This window comes from Microtus ochrogaster, unplaced genomic scaffold, assembly GCF_000317375.1.
Source record: "Microtus ochrogaster isolate Prairie Vole_2 unplaced genomic scaffold, MicOch1.0 UNK1, whole genome shotgun sequence".
In the NCBI taxonomy this organism is placed as follows: domain Eukaryota; kingdom Metazoa; phylum Chordata; class Mammalia; order Rodentia; family Cricetidae; genus Microtus; species Microtus ochrogaster.
The window spans coordinates 22,145,853-22,167,201 of record NW_004949099.1 but is presented as its reverse complement, the minus strand read 5'-3'; the positions used below and the strand labels follow the sequence as shown (position 1 = coordinate 22,167,201).

Genomic DNA, 21,349 nt, shown 5'->3' with positions numbered 1-21,349 from the left:
AAAAAAAAAAAAAAAAAAAAAAAAGATCCCTTATCCCAGGATGGATGAAACATTGTATCCTTGAACACTGCTCTGAGATACTTCCCAAACTGTAGACTCAGCTACTATTTATCCCATGACACAACAAAGCCTGTGGTGGGTGTGGCTAATGGAAAGCCTCCCCCAGGAGAAAACACTCTGCCTTGGACTCTTTTTTTTTTTAATTTTTTATTTTTGTGGATCAGAGGCTCTAGGTAGTTTTTTGGTGCCTGTGACTTTCCCCGTCAGTCTCTGCTGGATAGTTTTTCTGATCTGATGCTTTAAAAGCTTGCTCTTTACCCAATAAACTCCACCCAGCGTAGACCCAAAGCCTGGCTGTTGTGTTCATTGGTTCATGACACATAATGCATGCAGAACACAGGCCTTTGCCATAGGATGTGTAGTTGAGTCATCCATCTTTACATGGGTCGCATATGTTAGTGTGGTTTTGAGAAGGGAGTTTTCAAAGGCGACTTCAGATGCTTCTTGCATGTAGAGGAATAGATGCTGGGTAAGGCAAAACTAGCAGTTGCTCACTGCACTTCATAGTGGTGTGCGGCCTAAACAGCTCTGTGATAATGAAATGACTTTTAACTACCTTATGCTCCAGTCTTTAAAAAAATATGTTTATTAAGCTTGTGTGTGCAATTATGTAATTGCTTCCTTGAAGGTCAAGGGAGAACTTTAAGGACTCAGTTCTCTATCTACCTTTACATGGGTCCAGGGATTGTATTCAGCTTGCCGTGCTTGTGCAATAATTAGCCTCACCCTCTGAACTGTCTCACTAGCCCCTATAGGTCTGTCTTAAGTGGCTGTGGCAGAAACTATGGTGCACCAGGGTTTTTTTTTTTTTAACTCATCTCTAGACACAGGGAAGAATGGATTATTGGACTCTTTTAATTTGGCCTCTGATCCAGAAGAGTGAAATGCCCGGATGTGCGGGATTTCACTAGAATGAACATTTTACATTTGTAGGACAAAAAGTCTGATTAGTATAAGTTAGAAATTGTGATCTACTTAGAGTAGTCTAGAGCTATATTTATCTCTATCCTTCAGGACGGAAACTTGGCCTATTCGATACTGTCTATCTCTGTTGGTTAATCAAAGAGGGAAAAGAAATTAGGCCAGGAGTTCACAGTGCAAGCTGTGACGATGGTAGCAGTATTAGCATTCATCTGGGGGAGAAGAGTTTGAGAACTAATTAGGAATTGTAGAAGTCTGTTGGGCACAGTTTCCGTTGGGCTGTGTGTTTGAGCTGAGGGACATGAAGCTATTCTCCTAGCAAGACCTTGTCTTCTGTGAACTTGGTTCTACCCCCTTTCCCCACTTCCTGTAACTCCTTTATGAAACCTTTTCTTGATGGGGGTGGGGCTGATTGTATAACCCAGGCTTACCTTGAATTCATGATATTCTTGCCCATTCAAGGACTGTGATGACAGCATCAAATACTGCTCCCTATGAAACCTTTAGGAGCTCTTAAGACTCGTTTTGAGACTATTTTGACATTATTTTAAATTATGTGCATGTGTGGAATACGCATGTGAGTGCATGGCCCATGGAAGGGCTGTGTGACACTATTCCTAGAGAGATGTAAGCAAACATCTCTTCACCCTAGATGGAGAGCTGGTGACAGGTCAGAGAAAGGATGCCATCAAATTCCGCCTCGGCGTTACTCACAGGAGCATGTGTAGGGGTTACTTAGAGGAGCAGAAATGACCCAAGGACAGCTGCATCAAAAAAGTTCACCTCAGCATGGGTGACAGCTCACACAAGTTGGAAACTGGAGCACACTGCACAGCCTTTATGCAGTTCATCAGCTTGGAGAGCGTTGGCTGGTGTCTGCTTCTTCCAGACAGATCAGCTCGTCTGAGAGCTTCTCTTAGCCGTTCTTACTGCTTAAGTGTGCTAGGGAGAGAGGGACCTTGTGAATCTGGTTAGTTCAAGGACTTCCATCAGCTTTTTTTTTTTCTTCCTTGGCTTAATGAGTTCCCCTGCAGGAAGGAATGTTTTATCTCCTCCTAAAAGACCTTGTTTCACCTTTTTGTAAGCATCCTGTATTGTAAGACGCCTCCTTCCAAGGTGGAAGGTTTTAATCTAGGAGAAAATTGCTACACAACAGGAAGCCAGAAGAGGGTGTCAGATCTCCTGAAGCTGGAGTTACAGGTTGTAAGCCACCTGGCGTGGGTGCTGGGAACTGAACTCTGATCCTCTGAAAGAACAGTATGTGCTCTTAACTGCAGAGCCACCTATCTGGCTTTTATAAGGCTACTCTTGAGACTTTTGTTTGAAATCTTAAGTTTTTCTACTTACTGTTTTTAAAAATCCCACTTTTCTCATAAGGACTGTAGAACCTGTGTCCCAGATGCTATGGTATTAAGAATAATGGGCAAATCTAGTTTGGCCCCTGAGCCAAGACTGTTGCACATTTCACTATGACCCATACATGTAGCTCGTGACTGAGACGGTCTTACAAATGAAATGGACTTTTGATCATTTTGCCTATAAATAATTCAAATAGTAGCTTACTCCTCATATTTGTGGTCTTACATGTTCAGTCAATGAAGATCATTTGCCCTTTGCCTGTGGATCTTGTGCCATGTGGTGTGCTGGAGGTTTAGAGAGAGAAAATTTGTTCATAAGGAGCCTAAGATACTGTAAGGAGAAACATAGCAGAAGAGGCTGTGAGGAGAACCCAGTTGGCAAAGCGCTTGCTCTGTAAGCACCGAGTTACAGTTTGATCTTCATCGCTCACGTTCGAGCTGGGTGTGGTGCCCTGGAAGCATGGAGCCACAGTTTGACCCCTGTTGCCCACGCAGAGAGATGGGTGTGGTGCCCTGTCATCATGAAGTCACAGTTTGATCCTCATTGCCCACATACAGAGCTGGGTGTGGTGCCATGTGATTTTGGTTCCAGCACTGGGGAGACAGAGACAGTAAGATACCTGAGTCTTGTTAATCAGCTGGTCTAGCCAAACTGGTGAGCTCCAGGCCTGAAGATGATACTCAAGGTGGTTCTTTAGTTTTCACAAACACATCTACATGTGTGTGCCTATCTTTACACACACACACACACACACACACACACACACACACACACACACACACGTGCACACATAGACACACGTACCTACAATTGTACACACAATCGTACAGGTAAATAAAGCATTTAAAAAGTTAAAAAAGAAAACGTATAACTAAGATGACTTGTGTGTTTGTGATTCAGAGAGAGAGAGAGGAGAGAGAGAGATACCACAATAGATAGAGATGTCATCAGAGGAAGTGCCATAACACAGCTAAGAGAAGGATGTGTGGCAGGAGAGGCCTGAGAAGGAGGTGATCCTTGAACAGTGATATAATTTATAAAGAGACAAGGTGTCTTATAGAATTTATTCAGCAAGTACAAGTAAGAGGTGATAAGTATTAGATCCCGTTGTTTTGGTATTGCACCCTGAAATGTGATGGAAGTCCTGCACAGTTTTGATGGAGGAAGGTCATTTGTTAATTAATAAAGAAAACTGCTTGGCCCTGATAGGACAGAAAATTAGGTAGGCGGAGTAGACAGAGAGAATGCTGGGAGAAAGAAGCCAAGTCAGTCAGTCGCCATGATTCTCCCACTCCAGACAGACTCAGGTTAAGATCTTTCCTGGTAAACCAGCTCGTGGTGCTACACAGAATATTAGAAATGGGTTGGATCAATATGTAAGAGCTAGCCAATAAGAGGTTAAAACTAATGGGCCAAGCAGTGTTTAAAAGAATGCAGTTTCCATGTAATTATTTCAGGGCATAAGCTAGCAAGCCAGGTGGCTGGGAGCTGGGCGGAACGCAGCCTGCCGCTCCCCGCTACACAGTTTTAAACAAAAAAGTGGATTTGATAGGCTGATATTTCAGTTTGTTGATTAATTAATTAATTTCTTTATGTATTGATTTTGAGACAAGGTCTTACTGTGTAGCTCTGGCCTTCCAGAAACTTGCTATGTAGACCCAGCTGGTCTTGAATTCACAGAGATCTATATACCTCTGTCTCTACAGTGCTGGGATAAAAGGTGTGGGTGACCATGAATTATTAAAAAATGTTACATATATATGGTTCTAAAATTTAAAAAGAATTGGGTGTAGAGTGAGAAACATGTCTACTCACTTATACTGTTCCCCTCCAGACAACCAAAGGCAAGCAAATCTTAAAATCCATGACCCCAAAGTCACCTGTACTTAACTTTCTCTTTCTCACATATGGGGCAATGTCACCTCCTCTGTATGCACCCCACCTTCCTCCCCTAGTTCTGTATTGGTGATATTGCCCCATGCCACCATATTAAAAGCTTCCTCTTTACCTTCTTATGTCTGCTTTGCTTTTTGTTTCTGCATGGCCTACCGTAAGCTTCAACAATACACTACTGGTGATTTAGTTTTTTCCTGTTTTTCTCTGTGGCAAAGTTGTGGTGCTGCGTTTTCAGAAAGCTCAACTGGGATCTAAATCCTTGATAAGCGAATGACTGGGTGGCATAAATGGGTGGCAGGAATGGAGAGATGTGAATGGGTAATGAGAGATGAGACCGGAGCCAGGGAGGTCCTGGTGAGGGTACTGCAGTTGCCTGGGACAGGAGAAGAGTGAGATACTAGGAAGAGATACTAGGAGGACCAACCAGGCCAGGTGACCTATGGATGTTGGGATTTGGAGATAGAGGAATTCAGGGTTTATTTCTTAGTACTGGATTGATACACCAGACAAATATCACATTTGATACAAATCAGCTGAACACAGTACCAGTGGGGTTGGGAGAAGGCTCAGAGGTTAAGAGCACCTGATACACTGGCAGAGGACACAGGTTCCCATGCAGCCATGTTGCTGCTAACAGTCCTGTTACAGAGGATCTGACACCCTCTCCTGGCCCTGGCACTTCATGCATGTGGTGTGCTACCCAGACATACATGCAGCCAAAGCACTCATACATATAAAATAAAAAAATAGCGCTATTGAGACTGGAAAATTTATGCCCATGACTGAAGGAAGTAACTTCTGGCTGAGCGAATCTGAAGGCATGGGATATAAGGAGAGTAATCCTTGGATTTTAACTCTTCTATGCTTACTGTGAAGTGCTTACCCTCCAACTAGTAACATCTTTGAGTCTATTTTCTCTTTCTTTGATTTGAACTCTTGTTTCTAGGTCAGAGACTTGACAGTTCACAAATTCTGAGAGGCTTGTAAATTGACTTTTTGTTCTTATGATTTTAAAGCTATGCCTTGTGTCTGTAGTGAGTGTTCTGACAGATGGTATAGTTGAGAATCTAAATATATATATATATATATATATATATATATATATATATATATCAAGTCAGGATTTCTCTGTGTATCCCTGGCTGTCCTGAAACTCACTCTGTAGACTAGACAGGCCTTGAACTCAAAGGTTCTCTTGTTTTTGCCTCCTGAGTGCCAGGATTTATGGCTTATTCCACAATTGCCCAACTGAGGGCTTAGTTTTAATGAATATATGGTTCATACATCATATAATCCACTCTCTTGGAGTGTATAACTCAGTGATTTTATTTTTTATTGAAGTCAAATTGTTAGTGCAATCTTATTCCAGAATATTTCAGTATCTCCAAAGACACACTGTATCCATTAAACAGTCATTTCCCATTATTGCCTCCTCATAGCCACTGGCTACCATAGACCTACTCTCAGACTCTTTGGATTGTGTTGTTTTGAACATTTTATTATTTTTGAATTTTAATGTTGTGTGTGTGTAGGTATTCATATTTGCAGTGTGTGAGCACATGCTCGTCTTGTATGGAGGCTAGAGGTTGAAGTTGGTTATCACTCTTAATGCTCTCCCACTGTATTCATGGACGCCGAGCATCTTAGTCAAACCCAGAGCTATCTGATATGTCTAGTCTTATGAGCAAGCATTTCCTGGGTACTGTGAGACAATGGTTTTGTACCCTGTAAAGATTTGTCATTTGTATTGGTTTAATAAAACACTGATTGGCCAGTAGGCAGGAAGTATAGACAGGGCAACCAGACTAGGAGAGTTCTGGGAAAAGGAAAGGCTCAGTCTGCAGTCATCACCCAGATATAGAGGAAGCAAGATGAGGATGCCTCACTGATATAAGGTACCAAGCCAAGTGGCTAACATAGACAAGAATTATGGGTTAATTTTAGATGTAAGAGTTAATAAGAAGCCTGAACTAATAGTCCAGCCAGTTTATAATTAATACAGACCTCTTGTGTTTCTTTGGGACTGAACAGCTACAGGGCTGGGCAGGACAGAAACCTAATCTAACACCTGGGAATGATCCTCTCTCTTCACCTGCTGAGCCTGGAATACCAGGTGGGCTGTCTTGCTCATAGTCACCTGTAATATCAGCTCCAGGGGATCCAGCACCCTCTTCTGGTCCCAACAATTGCCCCCACACATGAGCATACACACATAGGCACAGAGACACAGATACCTACACATACATTAAAAAGATGTAAATCTTAAAAAAATAAAGAATTCCGATTTCCCTTATCTCCACAGTTCATGGTTAGCTACAGTTTCCCCAGAACTGTCTTCTTGCATGTCCAAATCTGTTTGTTATGAGTTCAACGAGAAAGATCACTTTTCAAAAAACGTTTTCCTTCTTTCTATAACTTGTGATCCATTGTCATTGACATATGGAGTGATTTTACAAATTGTGTATGTGAGTGTGTGTGTGTTTGTGTGTGTGATTTATTACATGTGCCCACTCATAAATACTTGCACATGTGGCAGCCAGAGGTTAACATTAGGTATCTTTCCCAGTTGCTTCTTCACTTTATTTCTTTTGAGGCAGAGTCTTTCACTGAACCTGGAGATCACTGATTCAGCCAGACTTGATGGCTCCTGAGCCCCTGGGATTCTCCTGTCTCTGACACTGAATTACCCCCACCACTGGGGTTACAGATCTGAGCCACCATGTCCAGCTTTCATGTGGCTGTTTGGTTCCAAACTCCGGTCCCTGTCGTTGTGCAGAAAGCACTTCACCCTTGAGCCATGTTCCAGGCCCTTGATTTTACTAGTTTTGCAGAGGTTTCTGTAGTGGGGGTTTTAAGAACTGTGTGCTTGTTGTGTGCTGAGAACTTTACAGATACACTTTGCTTTTGATGCATGATGCCCTGTGTGTCCCCTTTCACTGCAGATGGTCCCTATTCCCGCTGGAGTGTTTACAATGGGCACTGATGATCCTCAGATCAGGCAGGATGGAGAAGCCCCTGCCAGGAGAGTCACCGTCGATGCCTTTTACATGGATGCCTATGAAGTCAGTAATGCTGACTTTGAGAAGTTCGTGAACTCAACTGGTTATTTGACAGAGGTAATGGGCTTGGTGATGGGAGGGAGAACTTGCCATTATCCAGAATATCCAAGAAGGACTTAGTTACTACAAACACTGAACTCTGGACACTTTTACTTTGTGCCTAGCATTGTGATGAACACTTCCTATCTGTCTTTCATGTAATTTCTCACAGCATCTCCATGATGGAACAAGCTGAGAATCAGACCTGATTCATCCCAATCATACTGCCAGTCAATGACTGTAATCAGGCATGGTATGGACCACAGAACCTTTGCTGCTAACCCGTATGCTGTATTGTGGTAGTGTTTTATTCCACTGCAGAGGGCTGCTACTCTCTAGGCTTTCTGAGAACACAGCCGGCGGTTGATTCTTCTCAGTGCACCACAGACTGCCGTCCCCCCAAGCGTTACACACTTCATAAGGGTGTCCAGGTGCCCAAGTGCAGCTTTTCATGGTTGTGGTTTTGTTCTAGTATTGGTGACTCAGAGCTCTTTTCTGGGGTCAGTTTCAGCCCTTTTCCAGGGGTCACTGAATCATAGTGCAAGGCAGTGTTTCGATGAGACTCTCAAATGTACTTTTTCCTAAATCCTATCTTTTTAAAAATCTCATCAAAAAAGTTACCCTTTTATTCAATTTATGGAGTCCCTACTTTAAACTCTTTTTTTTTCTAATTTAAAAAAATCCCTTGGGTGAATGCCAAAAGCAAAACAACATTCAGATTCAGTTCTGCACTGTCTCATTTCTTTGGAATTTCCTAAAATATACGAAGTGGTCATAAATCTTGTTTGTAGATATTTGTAGTAAGCAAAAGCAAAAGCAAAAATTCTTTTTGTTCATATTCTTAGCTTAATTCATAATCTGTTAGAAAAAATCTGTTTGGGGGTTGTGATAGTGGTGGGTTGTATGTACTTTTGTATGTACTTATGTATGTACCTGCGTGAGGATGTGGGTACATTCACCCATGTGGGTATTATAGAATCTAGAAGTTAATCTTGGGATATCTTCCTCAATATTATATTACTCTATATTATTACTCTATCTTCTCTATATTACTGTTTTTAAAAAAGTTTATGTGTATGTATGTACTTGTGTGGGGGGAGAGAGAGGGAGGAAGGAAGGGAAAGAGAGAGAGAGAGAGAGAGAGAGAGAGAGAGAGAGAGAGAGAGAGAGAGAGAGAGAGAATGTATGTGTATGTGACCAAAGAGGTCAGAAGAGGGCATTAGATCTGCTGGACTTAGAATTACTAGTGGTGGTGAACTGCCTGATATTCTGCCTTATTTTTTTGAAAGGGTCTCCGACTGAACCTGTAGGTAGCACTTCTGGCTAGACTGGCTGGCTGGTGAGCCTGGGATAAATCTAGCTCTGCCTCCCCAGCCTCCAGCAGAGGAGAATGTGAGATATCTCAGAATGCGTCTCCATATTTGCAATCTTTACATTCACTCAGGAATAGACAACGAGCCATGATAATAATGCACAGAGGACTTTATCACCAAGAAAAGTCACAGCCAGGCATTGTCCGTCATGTTGTTGCGGTTGAAGTGCTGTTTGCAGTCATCCCTGCCTTGAAATATGAGAATTGTAAAACCTGATTTGATGTTATTTATTATATAAGCACACATACCGTTGCAGCACTAATTTCAAGTAATTGTCTTGGTAATCCTATTGTTTTTGCCTTATGAACCTCTCTTTCCGTGGAGGTCTCAGCTTCATGCTACCAGGAGGGTGGAGGGCACAGCAGAATGAGACTCCTTGCCTTGAGCACAGCGTTTCCTATTCGCATGGCATTTTTCAGACTTCCCTCCCATATCTCTAACTTCATTGTACGCATTCTCCACCCCTCACCACGTTCTCATCCGGTGACTCTGTTTCTGTTCTTGAGGATGATGCATCCTTCCACCTTAGAGCCTTTAGTTCCCTCTGCTTGGAACCAGAGCCCCCTGCTTGTCTCTTCTTGCATGACTTGCTGCCGCTTCGTTCTGCTTGGCTGGATTGTCCCTTTTCCAAGGAGCCTTCTACTCACGCTACCAGGAAGCTGTTAACTGTTTTAACTTATACAAGCAGAATTATGTATTATTTATTCTTATGATTTTTTTTTTCCAGCATGACTTTTAACTCTGCGCTCACATTTAAGCCCTTAAGAGCAGAGATCATCCCTCCCTGAGAATTTATAGTGAGTTAGTGCTCACTGGGAGAGGGAGAGCCATTTTCTACAATTTCCTGTATAGCCAAGAGCACGTACCCATGCTCCTAAATAACCTTTTACTCAAGTTCCTATAAGCACCCATAATTAAACTCACTGGAACACACATACACCTCCTCCACCCCACTTCTACCCCATCCCCACCCCTCCCCCACACACCTACTTAGATACGCCCCCTCCACACACACGCTTATCCCCCTCCCCAACATGGGGACAGGGATGGAGAAAAGACTCTATTTGGGAAGGAGAGGATGATTATAGAAAGGAGGAAAGGAATAAGAGGCTAATGAGTGCATAGGATCCAAGTGCTTTCTCTACATGTATGAAAATACCATCATCAAATCCTTTATGACATAGAATTAATATCTGTTGGTAAAAATGTAGAAAAGGACAGAGTCCGTGACTGTGAAATACCGACAACAGTCATCCCTGATTTAGCCCTAGACCAGGCATGTGGTAGGTGTCGTATATGTCGAATGAATAAGTGACTTGGGTTGTTGGGCATCGTGGTATTGCTAGGATCATACAAATACTGTGAGAGGTGAAGAAGACATTCATATCCAATCAATAAAAACAGACTAGAGGCTCTTGTGAGGCCTGATGTACAGGGTTCAGGACTCAGTTAACTTCATCTGTTGAGGATAGGCCAGGCCTTGATGGGGAGACTGGGAGAGGGATTCCAAGAACCGGTCACGGTTAAAGCGAGAAGACTAGAAGGGACTGCTTACAGCCAGTCATGCGTTTCTCTTGAGCTTGGTGTGCTAGAACTCCCGGACTTAACAAGGCATCTTGTTTGGCCTCCTTTCAGCTCCCGTGATTAGAATCTCTGGGGCTGGAGAGCTGCAGACTGAGTTTTAAGAAGCTGCATAAGCTGCAGAGTGGCTGGCCTAGTATAAGAAGTTCACATAAACAGGCGCAGAGCTCTGGGGAGCTCTGGGGAGCTCTGGGGAGCCCCAGGGAGATGAGTCCTTATGTTTCACGGATGTGTAAGAGCAGTTGGCAACATAAGAAGCAAGGTAGAGCAGTAGAGTCACAGGTACTAAAGGTATAAGGACCCCATTCTTGGAGCAGATATTAATGAAGATTTGTGATGATAGCACTGTCAAAAAATGATTAAAGTGCAGATTCCTCCTGATGCTTAGATTGGTCCCTTGGCAACTGTAAACACATGGAATGTGTCAGAGAATCAGCAAGCGGTGCTGATTAATTCTTTAAGGTAGATCTTAGGATCAGGGCAGTGGACAAACAGCTGCTTGTGTAATATCATATACACTAAATTCTGTCATTTCTCAGAGTTATTTACAACATCGGGAGAAATATGTTTCTTCTCAGGGCATTCATCTTCTCAAAATCTAGTCTCTTCTAGTCTGCAGTCCTATCAGCTAACCAGGCCTCATGTGAGAGCTGTCTTCTAAGTGACATAAACCTGTCTGACAGGAAATTGGATGCTTTTGAGTCATTTCTGAGTAGTTCAGGAAGTCATAGGGAAAACCTGAGTCCTCTTGGATGGGAAGAATTACCATAGTAGCACTGTGGGAAAAAAAAATGGCACCCTTGAAGCCCATGACTCTAACCTTTTCTGGCTTTTTCTTTTTTACCCTCCTTATAGGCAGAGAAGTTTGGCGACTCCTTTGTCTTTGAAGGCATGTTGAGTGAGCAAGTGAAGGCGCACATCCACCAAGCAGTAAGTAATTCTCAAGGAGGCTCTCTTATTTCTCTGGGTCTCATCAGAAACTACAAATACCACCTTCCTCTCCCACCTGGTACCTAGCCATTCTCCTGCTGTAGATTTGCTCTGAGTCACAGGCCCATGGGTCAGGGTACCTTCTGTGGTTGAAAATATAGAAGCCCAGGATGGCATCTAATGGAACTTGCTTGTGCCTTGGAGTGACGCTATGCTTCTAAGTAGAATCCAGTCTGTGCTTTGGATGTGTTTTACTTGAAGCCGTTTTTAGAATGGAGGCTAAGTGAGTGTTGCAGACTGTGTTTTCCAAGTCTTGATCTTGGCAGGGGCTGGTGTGGAGCTAGAGCTTCGTTAGTACTCATGAATCCCCCTACAAAGTCGTGTCCATGGAAGGAGTTGTTTTGCTGGGGTTGTCCATAAAAAGTGGGGGCTGTAACTAGTCCTTAGAGAAGGGGTATACATCTTGTACAGAGAGAATACAGGGAGACTATTGGCTAGGCTTCTATAAGTGCTGTGTGTCAGAAGGAACTTGGAATTCCTGTGTCAACCAGTTTAGCAGGTCTATAAATATTTGTTTGTATTTATGTCTCATGAATATGTAAAAACAAGAGAAAGAGCGAGGTTAGCTAGGAAGCTGAGCATTCTCACAACATGGTAGACAGAGACTGTAGAGCAGGAGACAGAGGGAGTGGGCCTTGGAGGAGTCTAACAATGCAAGGAAGACAGATATGGAGGGTGAAGATGAAGAAATCTCACCCCATCTTCCTCTTTCATTCAAGTTCCCTTTAAGTAATTCATGCTTGGGGACTGGAGAGATAGCTCAGTAGTTAAGAGCACTGGTTCCTCTTAGAGAGGACCCATGTTCTATTCCCATACCCGCATGGAGGCTTACAACCATCTGAAACTCCAGTTTAAGGGAGTATGATGCCCTCTTTTAGCTTCCACGGGCACTGCATGCTTGGGGTGCACAGACTTACAGGCATGCAAACACCTTCACACATAGAATAAAACAAAAAAAGTCCTGCTTGAACTTCATCCTAAAGTGTTAGTGTCATTGTGCCCTTTCCTGGGAGTAGCAGCATTGAGAAGTGGACCCCTTCTGGCTCATGCTTTCTCTGTGTTCCAACCAATGTAGAACAACTTGGGGTAGGGAGAATGAAATTGTCTTGGTCTCAGATTGTAAGATTGTATTCTGGTGAGTCAGGACATTTTTCATGTTTGTTTTTAGTAAATGTTTAAAAGGTGTAATTATCCTTTTGAATTCCAGTTTGTTCATTGCCAGGTAATATTGCCTCTCATACAATCTGATTTTTTCTCTAATGGGACTGAGTACAGCTCAGGGTAGTGATGACGACCTGGCAAGCCGCTCCGGGTGTGGCTCCTGTTTTAAGATACAGGGTTCAGATGAAGGAGCCCATCTGTTCCTGTTTCTGTAATTTGTCTTTCAGATGTAGGGCGTCGTGTCTCTTAGGAATTACTAATGCATTAGGCGTGAAGGCAGACGTGGAGCATTGCTAGGCTGCAGAGGTGCCCTGAGTCATAGTGAAGTGTGTGTGCTCGTAGCTAGGATGAGGACGAGCACCTCTCACCTGGCTGCAGGCTTGGCCTCCTGCTTAAACGCTTATAATGGAAAAACAAACCTTTTAAGGTTGTTTTGAAAGGGTGATGAGTAAAGCAAGTCTGTTGATGGCCTGGGAGAGCTTTATCCCATCTTTTTGTTGACCTGACTTATCTTCACTCACTAGACGTCACATTTCCATAAGGTAGGATTTGAGATGTCCATGAAACTAATTTAGGTGGACTTCAGGAGGCAGATGAGACAGTGGGAGTGACCTAGAGTCACAGTACCTTTCATGCATCTGTAGGCCTCAAGTCAAAAGAAGGGCTCATTTGAGTTCTGGAATGTCCTTGCCACCTGATGTTAGTTTCTTTACAACATAGGGACCCTGCGGAAGCTGTATCAGGTGGTGAAAATATAGTAACTGCATTTATTTTTATGTGCTTGTTTTCAGGATTGTGTTCTGTTCATTCCAGTCTGCTCTAGTGGTATGAATTTCCCTATTCTTTTGTTGTCCAGTAAAACACACATACAGATAGTCACCTGATTTAACTGTGTTACTACTTTATCCTAAGCTGGAGCACACTTGCCCCCATCACGCAGATCAGGAATTAGAGTTGCTACCTGCTCCAGCCGCCCCCTGTGTGTGTCACACTGATCACATCCATTGTATTCCTAAAGTAGCCCCTGGCCTGGTTTGGAAAGTGAGCTCTTCCTTGCCGTTCATTTTCCTCTCATCACCTCGGGGTATACCCTACGGTGAACCTTGACCATTTAAAGAAATGCTTGTCCAAGGCATTACTAATCTGCTTTCCATCACATCCTGCATTGCTTCTTCTCATTAATTTTTACCCTCCGAAGACCATAGAACATTAAGTTTGTAGATTGGCCCAGTCTGCATTACTGATTGACAGCTGCAATACAGTTCACCTGTTGTCTCTGGTCTGCATTCCCTGCAGATGGTAGTTGAGCTCTAAAGTGTGACCAAGTTCATGGTGTACCTGTGTCGTGAATATCGTAGTGGTGGCTTCCTCTAGCATGGTGTGGGTCACATTCTCAAGCTGTGAGTCACAAGCCCCACAGGGGTCACATGTCAGATATGCATATCTGATAATTAAATTCATAACAGTAGCAAAATTCCAGTTATGAAGTAGTAATGAAATAATTTTATGGTGGAGTCACTGCAACATGAAGCATTGTATTAACGGGGTGCGGCTTTAGGGAAGTTGAGAACCACTGCTCTAGCATAAAGTAGCTAGTGTCTGCTTCTCCATCCTCTTGGTCATATCAGCTGATGCTGTGCTTAGTGGCTGTGTCTATGAATTCACTGGGACTGTAGATGATGGGATCCTAATTGTTTTGAATTTATTTATTTATTTTCTTCTTTTTTCTTTTTTTTCTTTTAATAATTAATTTTCTTTTCTTTCACCTCCTCCCAGCCCCCCATTTCCCTCTCCCTCCTCCCACTCCTCTCCCACTACTCCCCATCCCCCATTCCCTTCCCCCTCCCTCTCCAGTCCAAAGAGCAGTCAGGGTTCCCTGCCCTGTGGAAAGTCCAAGGTCCTCACTCCTCCATCCAGGTCTAGGAAGGTGAGCATCCAAACTGGCTAGGCTCCCACCAAGCCATAACATGAAGTAGGATCAAAACCCAGTGCCATTGTCCTTGGCTTCTCATCAGCCCTCATTGTCCGCCATGTTCAGAGACTCTGATTTTATCCCATGCTTTTTTCAGTCCTAGTCCAACTGGCCTTGGTGAGCTCCCAATAGATCAGCCCAGCCCCACTGTCTCAGTGGGTGGGTGCACCCCTCGCGGTCCTGACTTCCTTGCTCCCTCCTTCTGCTTTATTCTTGACAAGAGTTTTCTTTAGTGTTTAGGAGTAAAATTGGCATTATAAAGGCACAGTATTTCCGATTAGCAGAATTTTAGTCTATCATAGCCATTTTCCCTAATCAGATTATTTGCGCCCCTGAGAAATTGATGTGTGCCTATGAAAAAGAGCTTCCAGGAAAGGTGTCTACTATCTGATGAGAAAGATAGTATTATGGACCTATACATTTTTAAAAATCCAAGCGAAACATGGCAATTTTATTGAATCTAGACCTTGCTTATTTCTCTAAAGTGGAAAGTAGTTTTTCCTAGTGTGACTAAATATTAAGCTCAACGTATGCTTCGGTTAGCGAGTCAGTCATTTAATTAAAAAAAAACGTGTCACTGTATTTTAAATCTTAAACACATTTAAAAAATTATGAATTCTAATTTTAGCATAAAGAAAAATCTTGTTTTGAATTTATTGATGGAGAGCCTTTCACAGAGTGGTAGTTCCTTCCATTTACTGTTTTCTTAGTCATTGGTACAGGTTACATAAGAATGGTAGGTAAATGCTTGCTCCTTTACCAACTGTAAAAATAAAAAGCCGGGCGTGGTTGTGCACGCCTTTAATCCCAGGCAGAGGCAGGCGGGTCTTTGTGAGTTCAAGGACAGTCTGGTCTACTGAGGGAGTTCCAGGACAAAACCCACACACATAAAATAAAACATGGAAAGAAGTGAATTGGTTGCTTATTACTCTTAAAAGGTAGCTAGCTTCATATAACCCCCACATACCACCAGGTAGGTGTGTGGTCAGGAGTGTATGCTCATGTGTGTATGTATGTGTGTGTGTGTATACGCACATGCACGTGTTTCTGACTGATGACTGGTGACTGGGATGGAATGGAGGGCCTCAGGCATGCTAGGTAAGCTCTCTACTACTGATCTATTTCACCAGATAATGAATCTAGCATTTAGTCAATCTTTAAATTGATATACTCTCAGATTTAAAGAAAATTTAAAAAAATTAATATCTTATGGTCCTATAAATGAGTAAACTATAAATTTATTTTTTTGATACCTTAAGGATATCCTTTTTGCTTATAAATCTGTTCTTTATATACTGATACTGTTCTCAGAAGTCAGAGATGATTGCATGCTTTGAAAATATTAAATGACTCCTATATTGACTACCATAAAAAAAGATCATGAACTTGAAAGGCATCCTGTTATTTTTGAAAATAACAAAGTGTGGCCTTCAAAAAAGACCATGATTCCAAGTGAATGAAATGTATAACAAGAATAAAAATTTTATTTTATTTCTTCCTTTTTATTTCACTATTTTTTTCAGGGTATGAGTTTTCAGGAGTATCTGATGCAATTTAATTTATTCAGTGTCTCTACCTTCCTTACTTTTTACAAACGTCAAATACACATGGTGTTCAAACCTACCATATTTCAGTGTGGTGATTTTCGAGCTCCCATTGCTCCAGTGTAGGATAAACAGAAAGAGAAAGCACTTTTCTTGTTAATAAGAATTTTTTTAAAGTTGGACATATTAGCACACATTTGTGATCTTTGCACTTAGGAAGTTGAGGCAGGAGCATCAGAAGATCAATACTAATCTTGGCTACATAGTGAATTCAAGACTAGCCTTGGTTGCATAAGACCCCACTTCAAACAAAGAAACAGAAGACACCTCAAACCAAATTTCCTTTAAAGATAGTTATATATATATATATATATATATTTTTTTTTTAAAAAGATAGTTATATTTTCACAGGGAATTGTAAAAGAGGGTGCGTCCTCACTGAGTTTCCTGTGCTATAATTATAGCACAGGAACCAGATAATGTTATCCTGTTTAACTGTGGTTCACAGCCAGAAGTGACAGGTGATACAACCTCTCCTTTTTGGCTGATTGCACCAATTTTATGTGTATTCATTGTGCATATATGTATTTAGTTCTATATAATTTTGATGCAACTATATCTATCTATCTATCATCTATCTATCTATCTATCTATCTATCTATCTATCTATCTATCATCTATCTATCTCTATGTAAGTACTATACTTAAAAATTTTAAAGAGTTCATGGGTTTAAACATGTTATATATTTCATTCACTTGGAACCATGATCTTTTTTGAAGGCCACACAGCTATTTTTGAGCACAGGATGCCTTTTCAAGTTCACATAGGCCCCGTTATGTTCCCTCCCCCTCTGCTTGCTTTAAACAGTTGCATTGAGATGTAGTTTATATATTATACCATTCACCTTTTAAGTGTACAATTCAGAGTTGGTTTGGTATATTTTTAGAGCTGGGCAACCATCCCCACAGTCTAATTTTAAGTTGTTTTCGTTGGCCCATGAAGGAACCTTGTTCTGGGTCCTTTTGAACTGAGCCTAGGAGTTCTTTCTGGCTTCTTTACTTTTTCTGATGATAGCATCTGTCCCACCCCAGTCCAGTATTAGCTTTGCTGTAAGAAGCCCTGGTTTCTGTACTAGTTTCTCTTTTCTTTCTGGGACAGAATGACCAAACAAAAAGCAGCTTAGGGGAGAAAGACTTTATTTTGGCTTAAAGTTTCAGAGGAAAGAGTCCTTTATGGCATGGTGGGTTGGGAGCAGGAAACTGGCTGATCACACTGCATCCGCACTCAGGAAACATAGAGAAAATACGTGGGACCAGGCTAAAATCCTCAAAACCTGCCCCCATGTTGTACTTCCTCCAGCAGGCCTCTACCTTCTAAAGGCTCAGTAGCTTCCCAAACAGTGCTTCCAGCTGGGGAGCAAGTGTTCAAGCCAAAGAGACTAGAAGAATATTCTTTGTTCAGATCACAACTGCAACTCAATAGAGGTGTGTGTGTGTGTGTGTGTGTGTGTGTGTGTGTGTGTGTGTGTGTGTGTGTGTGTGAGTGTGTGTATGTGTTCAGTGCCGCTGCATTGCCTCATCAACAAGCAGAGTTTAAATAAGATACCGCACAGTTTCATGTTGATAGTTTCATTTCTGGGTTTTTAACTTAGCCTGTTCTGTATTATATCCTTTTTCTCAGGATAGGGGCTGAGGGGTCTAGCCCACAGCTACTCAGGACTTCATCCAGGATCACACATCAGTGCCAGCCTGAGCTCTGTGATGACTGAGAACAGGTTAAAGCAAATTCAGATCCTGCCTTGTGGTTTCCTCTTCACCCCCAGCTCTAAGATAGTCCGACCACTTTATGTTGTTACTGAAACCTGGACTCCGCCACATGGAGTGCGTTCTGCTTTTTAACTCCTTAGACTGAGTTCTAAAAGGAAGTTTGTGTTCAGCCTTCTGATTCATGAGGCTCAGTCTCTGCTAGCTTCTTCAGAAGTGGCCGTGGGAACAGTGTTCCTTCGTATCTGTTTGTTGGCAGCAGCTTCTTGTTAAGGCACTTCTAAACTCTCAGGTCAGTTTTGCTGGAGAGGAAATGTCTGGTCCACATTTGTTTTTCTTGACTGTCTTACACACTTTGTTTTCTTTTGGAATAAAGTCTTGCTGTTGAGAAGTCTGCTACATTTTCTTTTTCCTGGAAAACTGCTTATTGTTTTTGCCTGAGCATTCTAGTGTTTTTTCCTTTTCAGTGTGTGGTGTTTGCTCTGTACGTGTGTTGTGGCAAGATTCACTGGGGGTCAGTATTTTTAGGTGCAGGTTTGCTTTTTCAAGCTGTATTTTCAGCATTGTGGGTTAAACATCCGAACTTTTTATTTGTTATTGTTTTTGTTTTTATTGTGCTTTTCTGTGCCTTTACTGCTCCCTCCCCATTTTTGAAGCCTTTATTTGTAAGATAATTTTACTTTTTGTGGGGTGGTAGTGAGGTCAAGCCTAGAATCTTGTGCTGTTAAGCAAGCACTATACTATCACGGCATACCTTCTGATCATGGTTAGTACTTGTTTTTTGAATTACCTTTGTCTTTATTTTACCTTAAGGTAAAATTTTATTCTTTTTTTTCTATTGGGTCTCTGAAGTAATATTTGTGAAATGACTTTTTGTTTATAGTGCTTTATTGACTTTAGCAACTGTATGTTTATGAATTATGCCTTGCTCTTTTGTCTGTAATTTTATGAATATTATTTACTTTATTTTGGAACAGCGTGTTGTCTCTGTGTGTGGGAAAGCACTGGAGCATGTATAAGAGCTCACATGGGAGCTATTGTTCTCCTATAGTTTAGATGCGATTGTACTAGAAGATTAGCTGCAATATGGTAGTGTGGAGAAGTGGTAGAATTTAAGTAGACTATTAAGATAAACTTTAACCTTTCCTATTAGGAGGTAATTAGGGGATGCTGGGGATTCTGCCTACCAAGGGGATTGATTCTCTTCTTGTAAGAGTTGTAAAGGAGCTAGTCTGGGCTGGAGAGATGGCCCAGTCAGTAAAATGCTTGCCTGTGAGCATGAAGACGTGAGTTGGATTCCCGGACCCCGTGTGAAAAAGCTGGCTTCAGTTGTACATACCTATAATTCCAAAAGTGGGGAAGCAGGTGGAAGGACTCTTGGGGCTTGCTGGGCAGCCACCGTAGCCACATGGATAAGCCAGTGAGAAACTGGATCTGAAAGAAGATGTTAAGCAAGTGGGAAAGCACCTGCTTCTGGTCTCGGTGTAGACATGCATGCGTGGAATCATTACTATGTAAACATCCCTTTTTCGTTTGTGACATGGGAGTGAGCTTCCTACATGGCAGACATAGAACTACACTCCCAGTCCAAACTGGTTTCCTTTAACTATTCCCCAGCAGTCAGTATTTTGTTATAGCCGTGGGAAAAGGAGGCATTCATCTTCCAGGTGGCTTTTATTTCTGTCCTGTTTCTTCATCCCTTTTTTGTCCTTACAGTAACTTTGGCTGGATTTGAGCCTGAGTCACTTTTGTTGTTCATTGTCAGCTGGTCTAGAGTAGCTCTGCAGATTTGCTCAGCGCCTCCTTGCCCTTTCTCCCTCTTGTCATCCTGTTCTGGTCAGGTGAGTTTTTACTTGTAGGATTTCTTCTTAGTTAGAGGTTCTGTGCAGGAAGGGAAGCCTGATGGGGCCAGTGTCAAGTTTGTGTGGTAAGAGTTCCAGTTTTTCCACGCTCGTTGTGGGTTGTCACACTCCGGTCGCTATAGGGGATGCTGTTCCTTCCCATTCCAGCTGCTTTTTTCAAGCTGCCCTCTGTGGTTTCCAGCAATACTTGTCAGTGGTTTGAGGAATTTCCCACAGTTTTTGATCCTGGAAAGTCTGAGTGAGAGAATGTTTCAGCATACCCCTGCAGGTTGAGGGGGACTGATCTCAGGAACAACTCAGACAGAGCGCTTGGCTAGAGGCTGCTGTGCCCAGCTGCTTTGATGCTTTGAATGCCCACCTTCATCTCTGTGGTCAGATCTCAGCTCTATTCCCCCTGGGAGGCCCATTTGACAGCATCCTGTCTCACTCACCCACAATCCAGACTGACATGCTGTCTCTGTGTTAGGTGATCTTGTGGCTTCTTGTGCCCTTCTTCTGTACTGCTCACCTCTCCAATCGTCATGATTGTGTAGGTATTTCATGAATGTTTGCCTTAGCTAGATTTCATTTTGTAAGGTGGGTTGAATGCCTCATGGGTTTTGTTTTTATTTATTTGTTTTGTTTTCTTTATTTTTGAGATAGGGTCTCTCTGTGTATCTCCGACTCTCCTGGAACTCCCTCTGCATTTCATGCTGCCTGGTTCTGCCTTCTGAGTGTTGGGATTAAAGGCATGAACCACCATGCCTGGCTTTGAATTGTGTATTTACTATTCTATCCTTGGTACAGTGACTGTCATGTAATAAGTTTTTAATACCTATCTGGCAGAAAGAAAGCTTATCATTCAGGTATTGTGTTGGAGCATTTAGTTTTTGAAAGAGCAGGGTTCAGACCTAGTATGACTTATCTCTCTGGCTGCAAAGGCAGCTCTTCCTTGGGGAGAGATACTGGCTTGGTCATCAGGGTTGAGGTCAGTTCAGAGCTGCAGAGTTATTTGGAACGGGCAGTCTAGGGCTGGATGATTGGATAAGATAAAGTGCTTCTGTCATTTGTACTTTTACTGAAAAGAATAGTTGTTTGCTTGACTTAGGAGTCAGTGTGTGGTGTGGGCTCAGGAAGTAAACTGTGATAATCCTGGAAGGGGAGAACTTAATTTAATAGGATAACAGGGCACAGTTGCTCTCCTCCAGCCTGCTCCAAGGCACCTGATCAGTATGAGGTGCATGAGGTAAGGTGGGGTCAACAATGCCTGTGTAATGTGCAATTTCAAAATATTCTTTTTTTAGAATTTATTTTTATTTCATGTACATTTGTGTTTTGCCTGCATGCATGTCTGTGTGAAGGCATTGGATCACCTAAAACTTCAGTTAAAGGCAATTGTGAGCTGCCATATGGATCCTGGGAATTGAACTTAGGTCTTGTGGAAGAGTAGCTTCAACCTTCCCAGCATAGGTCTTTTAAGGCTCAACTTTGATCAAAGAAAAGAATGAGTCTAACCTTCGTTTCCCCAATTGAATGTTGGTATTTATATCATCAACTCCACTATAGAAACAAGGTAGATTACAGGTAGATTACTCATGCCCAAGGATACCCAGCTTTAAGAAATCCAGTTGTGCCTGGTAGTGTTGTGTAGAGCGGTGGGCCGCTTCCTGCCACCCAGCTAGCTTTACCCAAAATAATTACATGGAAACTGTATTCTTTTAAACACTGCTTGGCTCATTAGTTTTAACCTCTTATTGGCTAGCTCTTACATATTGATCTAACCCATTTC

The 21,349-nt window shown here is 42.2% G+C and overlaps 1 protein-coding gene across 1 annotated transcript in view; it reads left to right on the top strand.

The window, feature by feature from the left end:
- Nucleotides 1-21,349, top strand: part of Sumf1 (sulfatase modifying factor 1) — a 91,934-nt gene that overhangs the window by 1,668 nt on the left and 68,917 nt on the right. Inside the window, exons 2-3 of the mRNA XM_005364965.2 lie at nt 7,179-7,352; nt 11,144-11,218. Coding sequence (XP_005365022.1) covers nt 7,179-7,352; nt 11,144-11,218 — 249 coding nt within the window. The remainder of the gene's footprint in view (nt 1-7,178; nt 7,353-11,143; nt 11,219-21,349) is intronic.